Here is a 21,216-nt window from a genome sequence, read left to right as displayed (position 1 = left end):
ATAAAGGAGAATCTGAAAAGACTTTATTTTCTTTATGGTCTGGAATACGAGAGAAGTGCATATTCGTGTGTGTGAAGAACAATAAGGCTAGCATCAGGATTATGGAATTTATTTTTGCATGAGTTTGGTAATTTTAAATTGAAAAGATTAAATTTTTGAATAAATTTGTAAGCTTTTTAATGGAATCATGGTTGATGGGTATTGTGGTTATGAAAGTTTAAAATTTGTAGAGTAATTTTATTACTTGATAAATTATATGAAAATAGGACTGTTTTCAACAACTTTCTCTGTCCAATATTGTTAAATTGCTAGTGAGGTCATTTAAACATATTTTGGACTAGCACATACTGAATTTCCAACAATGGGTATGTTGACTTATCTGGTCGCTGAATTTATTAAAGCATTTACAATTACTTTAGTAAAATTTAAATATCTCGAAAACGGCTCCAACGATTTTGTTCAAAAAATTCAAATGTTAGTTTTAAGCTAAGGTCTATCTTCTAATGAAAATTTTTTTTGGAAAATCATTATTAACGGTACCTACCTGCCATAGAATCGTTTTTTTTTTTTTTCAAATCCGATTATCTCCGAAATTGCCTATTTGATTTCAACGAAACTTTTTAGAAGGAAGCATTTATACAATTTAAATATAAACCAAAAAAAAAACAAAAAATTTGAAATTTTTTTTTTTTTTTTAAATCAAATTTTCCAAAATGGGACATTGAATTTTTTTGAAATTTTGTTTTTAGATGTTGATTAGTGATTTCTACAAAATGGCATACCAATTTTATTTTAAAACATTTTTTCCAAAAATATATTTATAAAAAATTAGTTTTTTAAAAAACGGCTCTAACGAATTTGAAATTTTTTTTTCTAAAAATGCATGTTAATTATATCAATTAAAACTGCATACTTTTTTTGGAGGGCAATTTAATTTCAGATTTTATTTTATTTTTTTTTAAACGAATTTTATTTTTTTTTCCAAATTTCTTTATAAAAAGTCTTAAAAATTTAAGCAACTTTAACTCTAAGAGCAAGTTCGTGCGACCCAGTCGTGCATTTTATTTTTTTTTGGTTTTCACAGGGTACAAAAAGAGCTAGAATTTTTTGACAAAAATCAATTTTCATCCAAAAAAGCAAGAAAATCAATCTGTTTTTTCTTCCATCACCTTAAAGTCGTATATTTTATATGACAACCTATAATAAATTTTATATCACCTGAAATCTGAAACCTTATTATTTAAGCTTTAATATAATGTTTTAATCATATTTGTACGACTTCTAGAAAAAAACGTTACAATTTTTTAAAGCCAACCATGTCGAAATTTCAAACTGAGATTACGGTACTTCCTACACCGGTGGGTAGTCAGTCATTGGCAACAGATCTGTTTTGTAATATTTTTGAGGTATTTTTCAAGTTTTTTCAATTTAAGATTGTGTTACTTGTAGAGCACGTACCGTTAATTGTGATATATCAAATGAAAGGTAATATTTTGAGCATGTACTCTCATGAAAATAATTTTTTTTTCTAAAGAAAGAGAATAAAGAACAGTCAATTTGAGTTTCTTCTACTGAATTTTTTTCTTAAAGAAAGCTTTAACTTATGTATGAACTGTTACAAGCACATAAACAACTCGTACTATTTATCACTTTCTCTTTTATAATTTTAAAATTTAAATATGTATAAAGAACCATTACTTATCTATGATTTGTATCTTATTAAGCGGTAAGATCATGAACGTGTGACCGAATTATTCATTTAATTATAATACTTTATTTTCTACAAAAAAAATGTAATGAATGTTTTTTTTTTTATTCAGTTATATGATTTAAATTGATATCTGTAATAAAACATTTAAACCAACAAATTGCAGACACTTGAATACTATAATAAGCCTCTGTTTGAAATAAAATATGTACTAAAAATATTCGAGATATGTACATTCATAAATAATGTTCAAGCTGTTTCGAAAAACATTTGGTTTCCATCCTTTTTAAATAACATCCCCTAAACCAGGATAAATTGAAAATGAGCTTAAAAACAACTTCTTTTATTTAAAAATATCGACAATTTCAAGAAAACTTCATTTTTATGATATCAATATTTACTGTAGGTACTGGTTAACAACTTAACACTCTATTTACTTCTGTTTTACATAACAAATTCGTTCCTCATCCTCTTTATAAAAACTCACCAAAATAAAATGAGTTTACTTCGTAAACAACCACTTAACAACGAAATTCCATCTCATCTCAAACAAAAAAATACATACAACCAAACAAATCCCTTTTTTTAAACCCTTGCAATCGCATCGGTAATCCACCATTCAATTCCACTTTCAACGAAAATTAAACACTTGTTTCTCTCCTCGTAAAATCATCGACACCAATCTATTTAAACTTCAACAAAAGAACCCTTTTCTACTCTCTGGCTGATGATGATGGTGATGGTGTTAGTGTTTGTTAATCAAAAAAGTGTGAGTGTTTAAAAATAGAAAGAAAAAAAAAATAAAGCAATTAGAAAAAAATACAAAAAATCGATTCCTTCCTTCTCACCCAGACAGATTCTCATTTAATAATCTTAAATGGAGAATAATGCCATCAATATATATTCGAAACAAAAAAGAGACGACCACCGCATATCCAATAAATCGCACACACAGATAAAAATTCCCTCTTTTTATCGATAAATCAATATGGAAGGCAATACAAACGCGCGCTTTCGTCAGAGATATTGGCCACCAAACCAAGCTACTATAGTACCACCCACAACTTTGTCGGAACGAAATAAGTTTTAATCCTTTTTTTATACCCCAGAACTGCTATGCTGCCATGTGTGGAAAATGCTCTCCTTATTCCACTTTCGTTAATTAATTTTCTTTTGCTTGACAGAATTTTTTCATTTTTGAAAAAAAAAAGGAAAAAATTTTGCCAAAATTCATTAAAAGGACCTACCTGCTGTGAGTGATTTATCCTAGTTCCTAGATCAATGAATAGAGATGGAGATTCAATAAAAACCTTACACACACAAAAAATAAAAGTGTTCAGTTCCGCGTGTAAATTATGTCACACCGAGTTATGTTCTACATGCAGTAGCAAGCGCAATGACATTAGCTGTTGGCAATAGTATCAGTTAGTAACGACACTCTCTCCAAGGACTTTCAATTAAAGGCAATTTTGCAAAAACTTGTCACACACACACAATGGCGGCGACGGTTAAAATGACGACACGGTGGCGGTAGTGGAAGCGTATATTAATTTCCTTCCTGTGACTGATATACCGACAAGCGCATCAACAACAAACAGAAACGCACGATATACCGCAATTTGTGTTGTGTGTGTTGTTGCCTGTTTGGGACAAAACCGCACAAAAACATTCATTCAGTCAAGAAGAGAAGAGAAGGCGGAAGGACGTATCCTGGGTGATATGATGCGCCAAGCAATTTACACAAAATAATTTCTTCTTCGTCCTTGCCAGAAGGGATGATATTGCAACCAACAGCAGCAGTGGAAAATTCACTCTTCTCCTTTCACACTCCTTTTCTACGAAAGGATTATCTGTTCAATTTGGTACAGAAAAAAAATGGATATAGGCCCAACACAGTGTCTATATAGAAAACGGAGGGAAAAAAAATTGTAATCACATATGAGAATCACACACTCTGGGCGACCAGAACTCAGCGCAAGGATGCAACCAATATATAGCCGTTTGAGTTTAATTTTTTTCTGTATTTTTCAATTTTTCACTTAAAATAAATTGCAATTGCCCGCTGGCCAGCACTCTTCATGATTATTTGGTTTCGACCTCGATTTTTTTCTTTCCTATTTCTTTTTTGTTTAAATTTTTATTTCTTGTGTGATTGCAATTTTGCACTTAATATGTCGCTTTTTGGGCTTTTTGTATCAATTATTCTTTTGGGCTGAATAACCGGAATTCAGAAGGAAAAGTTTCTTTTAATTATTTTCTTCGAAAACACTCTTTGAGGGTTTGTTTTTTTTTTTAAGTGGCCAAGAAGAAGAAAACCAACCGAAATCATTAAAATCAAAAACTTAACTGATATTCAATTGGGAAGCGTGCATGATGATGGTATAGAAGAAACTATAAGCACAGTCGAAACATATAGACCATGCGATCAGTTAGCTTAGATATGAAGCTTATACATATTATAAAGTCTGTTTATAGTCTTTAAAAGTCTTTAAAGGTAGACGAAGACGTACCAGCAGCGTGCAAAGAAATTTAAAATTAACTTTTCTTTCTGCTCAAGAATCTTAATTAAATGCTGCGCGCTGGCTGGCTATAAGATTGTGTGTTTCTTCTGTCTTCTTCATTTACATTGGATCTTTATAACAATTGAAATATATAATGTTGCATGCATTGCGTGTTTAAAAGTTTAAATAGAATGAAAGCCAAACAAAATTGAAGTAGAAGAAGCAGATCGTATAAGATGATGAAAAAAATTAGAGCTAAACGAATAAAAATTAGACGAAAACGGTTGATAGAGTATATGGCTGAATGGTACTTAGCATAGTTTTGATAGAGGTTTAAACAGTGGCATTGGGATTTGTTTTGATATGGCTATTATGGCCAAAGATGATTTTTTTTTAACTGGTAAAAATTATAGAATCAAATAGAGATCTTTAGTCTTTCAAAAATACTAACAATGCGAAACAGTTAATTCAAATTTCCGACAAATTCATTAAAAAAATATTAAAAAAAAAAAGCAAACAAAATTTAAATGTAATTTGAAATTTTGAAGATAAGAATTGTTATTATCGAAAACTTTTATTATAAAAAAAAATAAAATTTGTATGAGTATAAGAAGTTTGTCTTTTTATCTGTTATAGTATAGTATTTCAATATTTGAAATTTGAAGTTATTGATCTTTTTATGTTTATATATTGTATAAATACATTTGTTCATAAAAATGTCACACCCGTTACAAAAATATATCACGCACGTTATATTTTTCACTTACATATTATAAAAACTCATGCTTACTTCAAATTAAATAAAATATTCTTTCATATTTAATACAAAATTCACGTTGTATTCCTTTAGTCACCAAAGGAAACTAGATCGATTTTCTAACGTCACACCCGTTACACTATAATTTAAAAAATATATTAGTAACGAAGTGCCTTATTAAGTAGACAAATCAACCGTTCCAATGGAAATATCCTGTTACATCGACTTAATAAATTGGAACTTATGAGCATTTTTCATCATTATTTTGTGCTCATCAAAAAAATGTTTCTTTCCGATCCGTTGCCATCTGATTATTCACAAGTTGATCACAATGAGTTAAGATAAAAAGCTAGAATATGTATAGAGAAGCTCCATACAAATGTTGACTTCTTCGTTCCTATGAAAAAAATTTAATTTCTCTGAACTGTTTTGTTAAATTTCTGTTATATTTTTCATAAATACAGTTTTTTTTTCAATTTCTTTTGGAAAATAACAATGCAATTAAAAAAATTTGAAGGCATGCAAAAACTTTTGGTATCATTTCAAAATGCTATTTTCTTTGTAAAACACACTAAGAATAGTGAATTAAAAAAAAAAAACGCTACAATCTGTTGAAAAGTGGTTTATTCAGCAAATCTATAAAAATTGGTGTTGTGATGTCTAAAGACATCGTGTACCTATCTAAAATTTAAAAAAAAAATATTATAAAGTTTGATTTAACATTGCAAAAATATTTTCTTATGCCATTTAATGTACAAAGAAAAAAAAAAAACATTTACCGACGTATAAAACTAAGTTTACATAAAAATCATTCATTGCTTTCCGAAAAATTGATCACAACAAAAACATTACTGTTAAAAAAAGAGCCAAGTTCTCTTATATTGAAATTATGCTGGCACAAAAAGTACTGAGATGTAAAAGTGTACCAAGTTCTAAAGTTTGGGTTCAAATTCGTATCAATAAAATTTTGATTGTTCTCTTGACAATTTTTCTTAATTATCGATTTTTAAAGTTATTTCAAAAATTGCCAAGTAAATAATCAAAATTTTATTGATACGAATTTGAACCCAAACTTTAGAACTTGGTACACTTTTACATCTCAGTACTTTTTGTGCCAGCATAATTTCAATATAAGAGAACTTGGCTCTTTTTTTAACAGTAATGTTTTTGTTGTGATTTCACTACTTTTTGCAAGGTATGGCTGTAGAATATAAAATCTCTATATTTGATGAAAATTCAGTGAAAATGGGTGGTTGCCACGCCCCCTGCCTGAAATTCTCAAACTTTAAATTTTTTCCTTTGTGTAAACTACCAGCTCCACCATTCTACCAAATTTCAAGATTCTACGACAATCAGAAGTGCTCTATAATAATTTATGAAAACTCAGCGGAAATGGGCGGTTGCCACGCCCCCTGGCTGAAATTCTCAAGTTTTAAATTTTTTCCTTTGTATGAACTACCAGCTCTACTATTCTACCAAATTTCAAGATTCTACGACAATCAAAAGTGCTCTATAATAATTTATGAAAATTCAGCGGAAATGGGCGGTTGCCACGCCCCCTGGCTAAAATTCTCAAATTTTAAATTTTTTCCTTTGTATAAACTACCAGCTCTACCATTCTACCAAATTTCAAGATTCTACGACAATCAGAAGTGCTCTATAATAATTTATGAAAATTCAGCGGAAATGGGCGGTTGCCACGCCCCCTGGCTGAAATTCTCAAGTTTTAAATTTTTTCCTTTGTATTAACTACCAGCTCTACTATTCTACCAAATTTCAAGATTCTACGATAATCAGAAGTGCTCTATAATATATGATGAAAATTCAGCGGAAATGGGCGGATGCCACGCCCCCTGAATTGAAAATCTCAAATTTTCGATTTTTTCCTTTGTATACACCACAAGTCCTATCACCGTGTAAAATTTCTACGATATCGGGAAGTTCTCCATAATTTTGATGAGCTGTCAGTGAGTGCGATTTTTGAAGCCCTATATCTCAGAAACTACTCATCGTAGGAGGCTGAAATTTTGTGAGGAGTTTGGTTTTTACGAGCTCAACAAATGTAGTGAGTTTGAAATTTCTAGCATCTTTGGTGTGGAAGTTAGAGGGGGGTCGAAAATGGCCTGAGTTGTTTCCTGTAAATAAGGGTGTAGTGCCAAAGTTGCTAGAGAACTTGGCTGGGCACTACCGTGCCCCTTGATTTTTCAAAAGAAAAAATTAACTTTTGTTCAAAAATCCAAAAATTATTTTTTTTTTTTTTTTTGAAAATTTCGTTGAGTTTTTTTTTTGAATACAAAAAAAAATGTCAATATATAACGACATATTCCCAAGCGTCTTCTTTCAATTTAAAGTAAACAGATCTTACAATGGTTTTGACGTAATTTCTTCATTTTATTAAAGACTTCTTTTTATTTTACTGACTCAAGGTAAAAAAAAAATGTCAATAAAAGAAAACAACCCACTCAAAATGTTTAAACACTTGAGGAGTGTATGTATAAACAAAAACCCGTTCTACCACTTTTCATGTTAGCAATTTTTATTTTATTGAAATCCGCTTTTTAATCAAAAAAGGTTATTTGTTTATTCACTCCTCATTTTAAAAATGTTCAAAACATTTGCCATTCTAAAAATTTTTTTGCACGTTCTTATCCCAATTTTAATTTTTTTGGGCTTTTTGAAGTGAAAACTTCTTTAGTATCGTAGTGATTTGAAACAAGATGAAACGAAAACGCGACACGACTTCAACTTGTTATAACTTTTTTGTTTTAATAGATAGATGAATGAAATTTGTACTGTAGATAGGTAATTAAATAAATTATAATTGTACAAAGTTTAAATTAATTTCATATTCAAAATTCGGAGATAACGGTAAAAAGATGTTCTTTTCTTACACACGTTACATCTTTTGATCTAGTACACATACAAATTTGATTTAACTTTAATACGCATGCCGATAACATAACCTTTTATTCGATATATCACATCATAACGGTACGTGCTTTACAAGTTACACAATCTTAAATTGAAAAAATTTAAAAATACCTCAAAACACCTGTGGAGATCTGTTGCCGATGACCAGCCACCAGTGTAGGAAGTACCGTAATCTCAGTTTTAAATTTCGAGATGGTTGACTTTAAAAAATTCTTACTTTTTTGGAGGCATGGTAGAAACATGATTGAAAAGTCAAATAAAAGGTGAAATAATAAGCTTTCAGATGATTTAAAATTTATTATTTTTTAATTTATAAGGTTGTCATATAAAAGATATGGATTTAAAGGTGATGGAATAAAAAAAGGTAAATTTTTTCGATTTTTATTTTATGCAAGAAAAATAATTTTTAAGGTTTCACTTCTACCACGTGTGAATTGCACACATGATTTTTTTTTTTTTTCATATGTTCTGAATTCGCAGCTTGATTAAAAAATTAATTGGGTCAAAATTTGATTTTACAATATTAGTTTTTTGAGAATCTTTCGGCATTTTCTTTAAAATTAAAACTTAAAATTCTTAAACTTTAAATCGTTTTTTTCTTTCACTTGCCTCACTGTTGTTTAACTTCAGCATTGTATTAATGATACTTCAATTTAGTACCTCATCAATAGTTATAACAATTTATTTTTTTTTTTTTTATGTTTATTTTTTAACTTCGCGCTTCAATATAATTACCTACCTTTCTCAAATCTAACTGCAGCCAATCGTATGTGTATAAATATTAAGTTTTAATGTGCAATATGACCGATTTGTGCGTTCTCTCACTTGTCACGATATTATTGAAAAAAATACTCATATAGATCCAAATAATCACAAACAAAACAAAAAATTAAACAGATCGCGTTGCAAAATCATACCAAACTATTTTTGAATCAACTTTAATAGGTACTTGACTTGGTATACTACACTAGCGCACTCTTGTGTCTTGTTTTGTTATAATAATAATTATAATTAAAATCATCTGTGCACTGAAACTCCAATATTATGAGCCTCATAAACAGAAAAACTTTTTTTGGGTTTAGAAAAAGTTTTCCACAGCTATGGGAGGATTGTAGGTGCCATAAAGTACTCACTTAATAAAATATTTTTTGCAAAATTATTAATAGTGTTGGTGTTTGGTGTTGAAGAATAGATTATAGAGAGTATGTGCCACATGCCTCTACATTCCCTCCTCCACTATACAATAAGCCCCCTCGTGTCTGATTAGGAGGCGAGAAACAAAAAAAAAAAGATTTAAGTTTTTTCCTGTCCAACTTCATGCTCTGGAGCATTTCTGGAACAATGTACAGTGAGATATTTGGTGATATGAAACGAAAATGCAGTTTATATTATGTTTTGTGTCTGGATGTGTGTTGTTATTGTTTTTTTTGTTTTGTTATTTTTGTATCTGATTTGGCGTGATGTATGAGCATTTAATATATGCGATGGGTTATAGTATTGGACTGTATTAATTAGCTATGGGGTTAGCCGATATAGAAAAGATATATAACCGCACAGAGTGTGGAAAATATTATGCACCAAGTGAATTATTTAAGTGACACGAGCGTGATTTTTTTTTAATAAATGTACCCGGGAAAGCATAAGTATCTGAGAAATTATGAAAAAAGCAAAATTTTGAAATTGGCTTCGTACAAAATTTAAGTTTTTGGAATTTGGTCAATAAATTCCCTCCAGTCACCTTTTAAAAAAGTCTTTTTTATCTTTCTTTATACAATTTATAAATCTTTCTTAGGCATTTTTATATGGTATAAATAATGTCTAACAAAAATTCTTGCAAGCTACTTAATGCTAAAGCCAATTGATATTCTTTCACAGTTCATTTATCTTTTTCTGGCTAAAGGATGTATCAATTGCATTATAAAAATGTTGACTCTTCTTATAGCATGTAATCCAAATGCATGCAATGAATTTTAATTTTTTTTTTTTATTTCATGGATGTCTTGCCCTTTTGGTTGATGCTTTTGAGTATTAGCCATGACATCAAGAAAATACTTGGAAAGAAAAAGGTTTTATAAAAAATGTCAATCCTCTGGAACTTGAATTATAAGCAAAACAAAAAAAGAAGAGAATAAAGAAAAACTGCATCTATGAAAACAATAACGTTGGAATTCAAAACATTTTGTAGATTTTGTGGAATTTGTTAAATTCAGATTTATCTGAGTTGCAAAAATGTGAACTTGTAGTTTACTTTTTATGTTATCCTCTGGGAATTTGTTTTAAAATTTCATTAATAATTTTCATTAGTTAATTTGTACAGTCAAAGAATTTGCATTTTATAGTTGCATGAAGTCTAAGGTCTTAAAATACAAACTGGCATATTTACCTATTCCCCCACTTCCCCCTCAATTTTTCAAATCGATTAATTTAATTTCCAAGAACTGACTTCTGAAACTTTTTTTGGGATCTTTCTTTTTTATAAGTCACTTTAAGAACTTTTTTTTGGGTTTTTCTATACAAAAAAATGTTACGTATACGTCGCAGTGACCCGAATTTGCAATATCGTTCTATTTGTCTTTTAAAAGCATTGTCTTTGAAAAAATGTCTCAAGTTATAATTAAATCCAATTAATCGTAATACCACTGTAACGGGTGTGACAAAGTTATTTCATTTTTTGTTTCATATTTGTGAAAATTCACTAAAAACTGTATTTAATTGCTTCAACAAATCAACACCACCTACATAATGTGTATACTTTTTAATATATTTTTAAAGATTATCGTTTAACATTAAATGTAATGGGTGTGACGTTAAAAAATCGATTCAGTTTGCTTCGTTGAGCCACGCAGAAAAAAAAACAATCACATAAAATAGAAGAAAAAAAAAATAACGTTTCTCTATAGTTTTCATTTAAGAAAATTTAATTTTAAGATTGAAGGATCAAAATCTAAAGTCAAAGATTATCGCTTTGTGTACCTTTGTGAAAAAGGTACTGCAGATAAATATTAAGTTATACATTTGAAACATAAAAATATGTTGTTCTGTAAGATCACACCCGTAATGCATGTAAATTTGATATTTTCCCAACCAAATCTAAAAATTGAATACTGCGCTGGAGAGTTATCAAGATGCATTGAAAACTCCCAAAATATGATTAATAAGCTTTCCACTATAGTGAATGACACAAATGTCACACCCTTAAGTGTGTTAAAACTTTCTTTCTCATTGTGGAAGGATAACTTGAAATTTACATTCAGTTATAAATTTGGAATTAACCTACGCCACATTCTGCAATCTGTTGAATTTTGAATTCTTATTTGAAAATATTCTCTTTTGTAAGATCACGCCCGTAACGCTACGCATCTAAATTAGATATTAAAACTTAATTAAATTTATTTTAAACTAATTAAAGATGTTTTTATAAATACATTTTATTGATATTAATAATGGCTATGTAGGTAATTCATAAAATTATGAGTAAATCTGTCACACCCGAAACGGTGAAAAAATTCGTATTTATAAGCAAAAATTCTTAATGCATGACTCTTTGCTTGTCTAAAAAAACAATAAAACAGCAGTTATGTGTTTACTATAAAATTATTTTTGTTTTTTTCTTGTTCCCCTTTTCGCTGAGTATTTTTTTTTATTGAACCATTTAATACGAACAAAAATCAATATCGAATATGCGTCTAACCAAGTGAGTATTGAAGTATTGTATTGAAGTTATAAGACACCAACTAAAAATCTGACCTTGTGTGAAGTCTTCCTCATTTGACCAAAACAAAAGCAACTTGCAATAAATCCTGTTGAACTTTACACACAAAGTCAAACCTTCTTCTTCAAAACTAACACATTTTGCAAATCTAACACTCATTACCCAGAAACAAACACACACTATCTGTGAAACCCAATCGCGCCCATTTAACACTTGAACTACTTGGCCAAATCCCAAACAAATTAGATTTCTCCAACTATTCACCACCTAATTTGTACTAAGTAAAATTATTCAAGTCACAATCAGAAGTAATTGGCAACGAAAATGTTGGCCTGATCTTTTGATTCCTTATCATTTATACGTACACTTTACATGGTTCTGTGTATACGCAAGAACACTTAACAAGTCTATTAAGGAAGGGTTTATGTGTAACGCATAAAATGAGGGAGAGTCAAGTAGTATTGCAATGTCTTTTTTTTGACATTGAAATGTGTTAAGATTGTCAAGACTTAAGTAAGAAAAAAGTTAAGTTTGACAATTCTTTTATGGAAGAAAGGATTCAAAGAAAAAACATAGAAAACTTCTTCATTTATTGTGATGGTGGACGATATGATGGGGCGAAAGTTCAATTATTTCGTACAATGAAAATAACAATTGCTTTGAAGTGCATTCTTCTTGGTTCTATGTTCAATTTGTTGGATTTCTATTTCTCCATTGAAAAGGATTAAAGTCTTGTTTTGCAGACAATGTTTATCTTGTTTACAAAGCTAAAGGTCTTACAGGAGGAAATATAAATGGATTTTATTGACCAGGGTGGCAACAATTCTGGAAATGGTTGCTTTTAACCAGTTAATTTCCTGTTGTCTGGTTATTTGTTTTCAGTTAAGAAGCGTGTTGGAGAACAATGATCTTGAGGAGCCCAGTTTATAATGGAATTCATGAAGTTGAAAAGATTATCACTTCTTTTGATCAAAGGTTTATTTATCTTATAACTTTGATTAAATGTCAAAACAGTAAACTATTTTTTTTTTTTGTGTAGCATCAAACTATGAAGACAATGAAGTGGGGTTAAATTTAGTAAAACTTTATCTGAACAACTCTTTTTGCAATTTAAAATTAAAGTTCAAGTTCAGAAGGTGTAATTATAAAAGTTAACCGTTGCAGCTGTTAAAAAATTATGCCTTGAAACATAAACTAGTTAAAAAAAAAACAAAACTGAATAAGCTGTTCTTTTTTTAGATTGTTAAAAGGTGGACCTATTAATGGATTTTGCATCTAACTTTAAAATGTTACAAGCAAAAGTTTAAAAAAAAATTCTAAGGTTTTTTTTACATAATGGAGGAGCTATATCTCGACAATGACTGACAATGGTCATTTTAACTTATTGTAAAGCCTAGAATTTTGAATTCTTAAAAAAAATGAAAAATTTAAGAATCTGACAGGTGCGGATTGTTATTAAATTTATGAAGCACTTTAGATTTATAGAATCGTGATTTTTAGGAAAAGCCTTAGTAAACAAAAAAATTGAAAAAGGGTCAATACCAGGATACTAACTCCACACAAAATTCTCATAAGTTTGAAACCTTTTTGCATTAATCGGCGCAAAAAAGAACTTATTAGGGAGCCCGGCCGAACAGCTCTGATTTTGACGATTTTTTTTTTCAAAATTAAAAATACTTTAAAGTATATAGATTAAAAATTGCCGATGTTGCCGTATTGTTTTTTAAAATGAAAATTAAATTTTTTTTGAACAAAAACATTTTTTTGCTTAAATTTCATAAAACAAATGATAACAAAAGATTCTTTAGGTAATTTAAGGAAAAAAAATATAAGGGAGTAGACAATCTTCCATAAATGCAATTTTCTCATAAACTGACTTCAAACACAAAAATACAATATTAAAAAAAAAAAATTAAAAGCCAGAAGCTCATCTTTATCTCTTAAATTTAAATTCACTAAATTTAATTAAGAGTTTTTTAAAAAATGGTCCTCAAACTCAGAATTTAAAAAAAAAAATTTAAATGACTTTTTTCCAAATATTTTCTAATAAAAAATGAATTTATTTAAAAAAAAATTTTGGCCATAAGTATTATCAGTTGAATTCCGAAGCAGAAAAGGTAATATATATCACACTTAAAAAAAAAATAATAAAAAATTACTTCAATTTCAATGGGTTTTTTGATAAAAACTGAATTTTTGCATTGAAATATTTAATTTTCTCAAAGACTTTGGTAAATAAGAACTTTAAATTTTTGCTATTTACCTTCCAACAGTAAGAGTAATTAAATGAATGAAAATAATTTTATATTTAGATGTTGAACTTAAAAAAAAAAAATAAGTTAATTTTTTTTTTCAAAACTTCTATTAAATAAAGTTCTTCGAAAATGAAATACTTTTTAATTTTTTTCATAAACCGTAATACATATTGACATTTCCTTTTATAATTTTAGATCATAATAAATGTGGCCAAAAAAAAATTGAAAATAAATGCATTTTATATTACGAAAAAGTTTTAAAAACGACATGTTGAAATTTTTTCAATAATTTTTTTTTCAAAAATCTGAGTTCAGTTACCATTTTTTCAAAAGCCGTTAATTCAATTAACTTAATCTTTATTTTACAAATGTGACTAAGCCTTTTTAAAAATGTATATTTGAATATTGTAGGTGTTGCCGTTGTGTTCAAATATTTTTTTTTGTGTTTGAAGTCAATTAATAAGAAAATTGCATCTATCGCTTGAACGATGGAATATTGTCCCTCACTCCCATATATTTTTTTTCCTTGAATTTCCTAGACAATCTTTTGGCATCAATTAATTTATGAAATGTAAAAAAAAATTTTTGAAAAAAAATTTTTTTGTTCACAAAAATCTTCAATTAAATTAAAAAAATCAAAACGGCAACACCGGCAATTTTTAATCTATAGGCTTTAAAGTATATTATTTCAAATAATTTTTTTTAAGTCAGTACTTATCTCAGTAAATTTTTGTAAGTCAACAAATTTGATTGCTTGCTGATTTGATTGCTAAGGATAAAAAAGGGTCACTCTGGTGTATGTGTAACATTTTTTTTTTTTTTCATTTTCGCTGACCAAACAACAAATGCATTTGATATTTTTTGACCAATAAGACCTTAAAGATGATTAAGATAGTCATTTAAAAATAAGTCTATCGGTGCTGACAAGTCGGAGCAAAACCCTAATTTTCAAAAGAAAAAAAATATCACTTTCGGTTATCAGGTCCCTGTTGAAAGGAATAAACTACTTACTCATAATTTCCTGCCAAACTATGTGCTTTCCATCGATGAGTATTAAAAATCCACGACGAAGTTTCCCTTCAATTCCTGATTATCTGTTCAACTATTCTTTCAGTTTAACTATCGACATACCCTTAAATTTATAATAACCAAAACTTTTGAAAAGCTATTATTTTCAGTTCCAGAGATAAAAACTTTTACCAACAGCTTAGCTGTCTGTTACCATGTTTTCCATCGACGACGGCGACGCAGGCAAAAAATAAACTTTAATTATTTCCACTTGAAACAAATTTTAAACGCGTATTAGCTCTGTTAAACAGTGCTATTTATTTGTCAAGTACACACTAAGATTGTTAAGAGGCGAAAAGGTTTAAAGATTTTCATTTTTTTATATAAAACAAAAACAAAAATACAAAAACTCTTAAGAGGGCAAAAAAAAATGTTTGAAGAGCTTGTTGAAAAAAACTCTTAAAAATGTGTGTCACGTGCTGTGTGCCATGTAAAAGCTGCCTGTTTCATAGTTTTTTTTTCAAGGGTTTTTCACTCTAGCGGGCATCAACACCTACCTGAGGCATAGTCTTCTTGTCCTTTAAGGACATTTTAAATGTTTAAAAATTTTATATAACAAGTATGAATTATATTTAAAAAAAAATATAATGATGCTTCGTGGTGCTTAAGTTTTTTCCTTATAAAATTGCGGTTAATGGCGGAAATAAATTTTCTAGAAATTAGATGAAAAAGTGGGTAGAAAGTAAAGACTTTTTTTTGTCTAGAAACTTTTATTGTACTCTATTTTAAAATTACCTTTTTCATTATTAACACTTTAAGGACATAAATTATATTTTTATAAAATCACGAATGTCCTTACGTTTATTTTAATTTTTTTTTTTTTTTAATTTTTTTCTTACAGGAGAAGTGACCGTAAAATATATTCAAGGCCTGCCACACATAACCGTTCCGCTGCCAAGTCGAAACGAAAAATGTCGTTTCGCCCTCAAGCCTGTGTCACATAAAGTATTTAACCTAATTGAAATGCTTAAATTAGAAGATCGTGGAGTTGACAGGGCGATAATATTAAATGACGAAGGAGTACGGATAGCCTCAACATGTAGCATAGAAAGTCTTATGGATGAACCATTTTGGTAAGTTTTTTTTTCCTTTTTTGTCCTGATTTTCCATCTTCTTTATTTTGTTTATTCACCTTAAATATCCACTCCTGCGAAAAATACTTCATTATTCAAAGTTAGATAATTTAATAATCGTCCCATGACAAACATAAGCCCAAAAAGAGGAGCAAAAACCTTGACTTGACTCAGGTGACAGGATGTGTCACAATCACAAGCCAAAAGATGACATTTCTGAGATAGATATATAAGAAAATATCGTTTATTATTTTTTTTTCTTCCTTTTTCTTTTTAGTAAAAACGACAACAACTGTAAGTGATTTTTGTCCCGAGGTGTTGATGTGCCATGGCTTTTTGCCTTTTATATAAGAATGACTCCTTCCTTGTGTGCGTCTTGTATTATGTTTTTTTTCTTAGGCATACAAAATTGGGAAGGTTGGGTTTGAATATTATCTTTCATATCAAAATCAATTTTGTGTATATGATAAAATATACAAATATGTCGCTAAGGAGGTAAAAGGTTGACAACAACAACTTGAAGAACTTGATGTTCAAGACTGCTTTTCATATTTCCTTTTGCCCTTTGGATATAAAAGAGAGATATAAATGAGATATACCTAAGGCTAGGCCAGTTATATGTTTTCTTTGATATTTATGCATTGACGTTTATTTTGTATAAGAAAAGAAAGTTATTTGACAAAGGATAATGAGTGAATATGGTTATTTGTGAACCTGGAGGGAAAATTTATTCAAAAATTATCTTCATTTAAACATTGAAAACTTCTTTGAGTTGAAAAATCCACAGAGACCCAATTTAAAGGGGAGACTTTAAAATCTTTAGGATTTGGATTGTGGAGCTTAAAGTATGTACCTGTAGATAATAAGGAAAGCTTAAAAACTAGTCAATATTTTGCTCCTCCAAGCAAATTCTGATTTGAAAAATTGATATTTTTCTTTCATATTAAGTAGAGAAATATCAACTTTCCCATTTTTTAATTCCTATTCAGCTAGGGTGGGTCAAAAAAATCGAAATTCTTTTTTTTTTTAATTTTACACTCCGAAAAATCGATTGCTAGAGACCTCAAGAATGTACTGACCAAATATGAGCTCTTTATATTAATGAGAATGTAGCGTTCAATTTCCAATATGTAAAGAAATTTGCTAAAAAAAATCGATTTATAAAAGAATTAATTTTTTTGGTATAAAATAAAAAAGAAACAAAGATTTTGATTTTTTTGATCCACCCTACTATTCACTCACTTTGAATAATTAGCTTCTTGTGTTTCTAAAACTTGCTTCTCAATTCTTAATTCTTTTATCGTTTTTCTTATTTTCAATTTGAAAAAAATAAGGAAATTTAATATTTTTCAAAATTACTCAATGACAAGTTTGATTTATCTTGTAATTTTTTTCTAGAAAATAAAATTCAATCGTCCTTTTATCTTTATAAAAGATAAGTTTTTCTCAAACGACAAAAATTGAAATCAACTTCACAATAGTACCTCCTTCGATGTTCGATTGCACAAACTATACGATAAATAGAAGATAGATAAAGTTTTGTTTTTAAAATTACCAAGAAGTATTAGCAGATGTTTTCTCTTATTTTTTTGTTCGATTCTACTGGGAGGATAAAAAGGATCTATGAGAAGTATCGTTATTTTTTTTTTTTGTCTCTCATTTTAATCGAGCAATCCATTCAATAAATTGAAAAAAAAAGTTTTAGAGAAATCAATAACATAATATTCACTACTGGATTGCACGAATTGTCCTAAAAGTTTTTATGTGTGAACTGGAACTCATTTATGCATTTAAAAACATGTTCTTGTTACTTTAAATAACAAATTTTATATTTTTCTTGCATTAAATATTAATAATTTCAAATTATTTATTTTATTTCGGACGCGTTTAAGACGCGTTTTGAATGCGTTTCGAACGCATTTCGGACGCTTTTTTGACGCGTTTTGGACTCGTTTTGGACGGGTTTCGGACGCGTTTTGAACGCGTTTTGGACGCGTTTTGGAAGCGTTTTGGAAGCGTTTTGGACGCGTTTCGGACGCGTTTTTGGACGCTTTTCGGACGCGTTTTGGAAGCGTTTTGGACGCGTTTCCGACGCGTTTTGGAAACGTTTTTGACGCGTTTTGTACGCGTTTTGGACGAGTTTCGGAAGCGTTTTGGACTCGTTTTGGACGCGTTTTTAATGCGTTTGGATTTTTTTTAGTTGTAGCTTGTTGTAAAAATGGAAAATTGCGAAGCGGAGGACCTTACCATTAATATAAAGAGCTCATATTTGGTTTGTATATTGTAGAGGTGTCTAGCAATCGATTTTTCGGAGTATAATATCAAAAAAAAAAATTATTTTTTTAACCCACCCTAACCAGCATACGTTATTTTGTAGATCTTTTTATACAAAAAAAATAGAATATTAATACTTCACTTGTTTTATCTTTTGCAGGTTATATATTAATGATAAAAAATATAAAGTAGTTCCTCCAGAAAGAGAACGAATCTCTTCACAAGATTTAACAAAATTAGGTGATGTTAGAGCATTAGTTGGACAAGTAAGTGATTAATATATTTTTTCTTGGTACACATATTTAAAAAATCTTCTTTTATTTTTTTTAGCTATATGAAGCATTACACGTAGGCGAATACCATTTGCACAAAGAACAAGAATTAGAAGGTAAACTAGAACAACTTAAATATCAGCTGAGTCCTCTGGAAGAGGTAAGTTTAATTCTATTAATTATTTTTCTTAACTGTCCTAATAAATTATAAAAGAAAAACTATGTGAAACTCAAGGATTTGAAGCTTAAAATATTATTTTCTAAAGACTTAGCTTTCCTTATAAAATAGCTAAAAAAACTCATCCGGCAAGGAGAGTTGTTTACATGAATGATAAATTTTTCACTATTTTACGAGATTATCTCAACAAACTAGATTTCTTCTTTTTTTTACCTTATTTCTTCATTATTTATATTTTAAATAATCTTTTGGAAATTTTGTTCCTAGTCTCTAACAATCAAAAAAATATATTTTCATTGAATTAGAAAAGCATTTGCTCTGTAAAACTACACCTAATTTAATAATTCAAAATTGCATAGTTTGCAAACACCTGAATATTTATTCATAGTTCTTGTTTAAATTTGGTCAGCAATTTCCATCCAATTTCGCCAATGGTTCATGAAATATTCATAATTATTTGTGCACATAATAAACCACAGAGTCCATACAAGAAATTAAAAAACTGACCAAAACCGTAAATAATTAAAATTAATACAAACATGGGAAACTATAATTAACCACTGTTTCGGTGACTAATTTAAATCTCACTAATTACTATCAATTAAATTTTCTTTTTTTCCAGAATCCAAAAATGTTTGGTTTATTTTATTGAAAATCGTTTAATTCAGCATTTCTTTTTTTTTTTTTTTTGTTTTTACAAAATCTAATTATCCTTTGTACACGCAACAAATTTTTTTATTTTATTTAATTAAATCCGAATAGCTCAATTTTTGTGTGGTTTTTCTTTTCTATTGTATATTTGTTTATTTAATTTATTCAATTGTTTTATATTTTTATAATTTTTATAGAGAAAAACAGAACTGAGCGCGGAGGCATCACGTAGAGCTAATTTAATGACATGGGCCGGTCTAGGTTTTATGTCGGTACAATTTGGAATACTAGCCCGCTTAACTTGGTGGGAATACTCTTGGGATATTATGGAACCTGTAACCTATTTTGTCACGTATGGCACAGCGATGGCTGGTTATGCGTATTATTGCACAACAAAACAGGTACAAAATCAAATAAAATATTAAACTTATTTATATCCTTGCTCATAATTTTATTTTTTATAGGAATATAATTATCCTGAAGTTAAGGACCGACAATACCTCCTTACACTACACAAACGTGCCAAAAAGAAGCGATTCGACATCGAAGAGTACAACTCACTGAAGCGTCAAATCGCCGACATCGAATATGATTTGAGACGCCTCCGTGATCCGCTCAATTTACAACTTGGACAATTAGAAAAAGGGACCAATCGAAAGTGTCCCATTAATACACCGCCATCAATAAGAGGTGTTGATAGCTCTTGTAAAGATGATTCAAGCATACCTCCAACGGCTACTAATTTAATTTTTACAGCGAAAACGCCGCGCACAGCAACCGAGGCAATAAAGGAGCTTTTATCGCTCACAAGTAGAAAAAAGAATCCTGACCAATAGACCGATATTAAGTTTTGTATTTAAAAAAAAAATAACAAAAAAAAAAAAACATAACAAAAAAATAATTCATTTTAAGTGCCCTTTTTCTGTTACAAAAAAAAACATAAAACAAAATTTTAAATAGACAAAAAACAATCAAAGAAAAAAAAATTGTAATATTGTAACAGTAGATAAGAGGTGTTCAAATGATTTTTTCTCAACTTAAACAAGGACATTTTTAGTAATTTTTTAGAATAATCAATTTCTGGACTCATTGTTTTGAAATATAAACTGTAAACTGCAAACTTTCGTGCTAAAAAGAAAGAGATCCTATATGGTTCCTCTATAATTGACAAAGTGCGAATTGTTTTTGTTCAAAAATGTCCTTTGGGTGCATGATTTTAGGTCATTTGTACATCTCAAGCTTAAGAATAGGTTAAATTTTTTAAAACTAAATGAAAATTTAACGAAAAATTGTTATATTTATTGCCAACTCTGAAAAAATTCGTTTTAGGCGCACATTTTTGTATTTTTAAATTGAATATTTATATGTTTTAATTTTTTTTTTCTTAGTAAAATTTTGGTTTGTTTGTTTTCATTGTTAACAAAAAAATTTTGTGTTACACAAAAAAAAAAACATTTAAATATTTGTTCATTTAACATAACAAAATTAGAAAAAATCTTATTTATTCATAAACATGATTTGTATATTTGTATTTTTGTCAGCGCACACAGCACACATTATTTATATAATTAAACAAACAAAAAACATTGTTTTCATATTATATACATACATTTTTACATTTGTTTTGTAATATGTTAATTAATTCTTATAAATAGTTAATTCATATATCATTATTTTTGTTTATGATGTCTTAATGCATAATTAATTACATATTTTGGTTTCTAATAGTTGTTTTATGTAGTTAAATAAATTTGAGATTGAGTGTTACATCTTTTTTTTTTATTGATCTTATGTTTTTATTTTTTCATTGACTCATAAGTTTTTGTCCCCTCGCAC

General features: G+C 28.9%; 1 protein-coding gene across 1 annotated transcript in view; it reads left to right on the top strand.

Moving 5' to 3' along the window:
- Positions 1-20,758, top strand: part of LOC129908556 (calcium uniporter protein, mitochondrial) — a 169,490-nt gene extending 148,732 nt beyond the window's left edge. Inside the window, exons 3-7 of the mRNA XM_055985148.1 lie at positions 15,774-16,005; positions 18,440-18,545; positions 18,610-18,711; positions 19,578-19,781; positions 19,845-20,758. Of these exons, the coding sequence (XP_055841123.1) occupies positions 15,774-16,005; positions 18,440-18,545; positions 18,610-18,711; positions 19,578-19,781; positions 19,845-20,216 (1,016 nt within the window). The 3' untranslated portion in view covers positions 20,217-20,758. The remainder of the gene's footprint in view (positions 1-15,773; positions 16,006-18,439; positions 18,546-18,609; positions 18,712-19,577; positions 19,782-19,844) is intronic.
- The last annotated feature ends 458 nt before the right edge of the window (positions 20,759-21,216 follow it).

This window comes from Episyrphus balteatus, chromosome 2 (genome assembly GCF_945859705.1).
Source record: "Episyrphus balteatus chromosome 2, idEpiBalt1.1, whole genome shotgun sequence".
In the NCBI taxonomy this organism is placed as follows: domain Eukaryota; kingdom Metazoa; phylum Arthropoda; class Insecta; order Diptera; family Syrphidae; genus Episyrphus; species Episyrphus balteatus.
The sequence above is the reverse complement of the archived record's forward strand: the minus strand, read 5'-3'. Positions and strand labels throughout refer to the sequence as shown.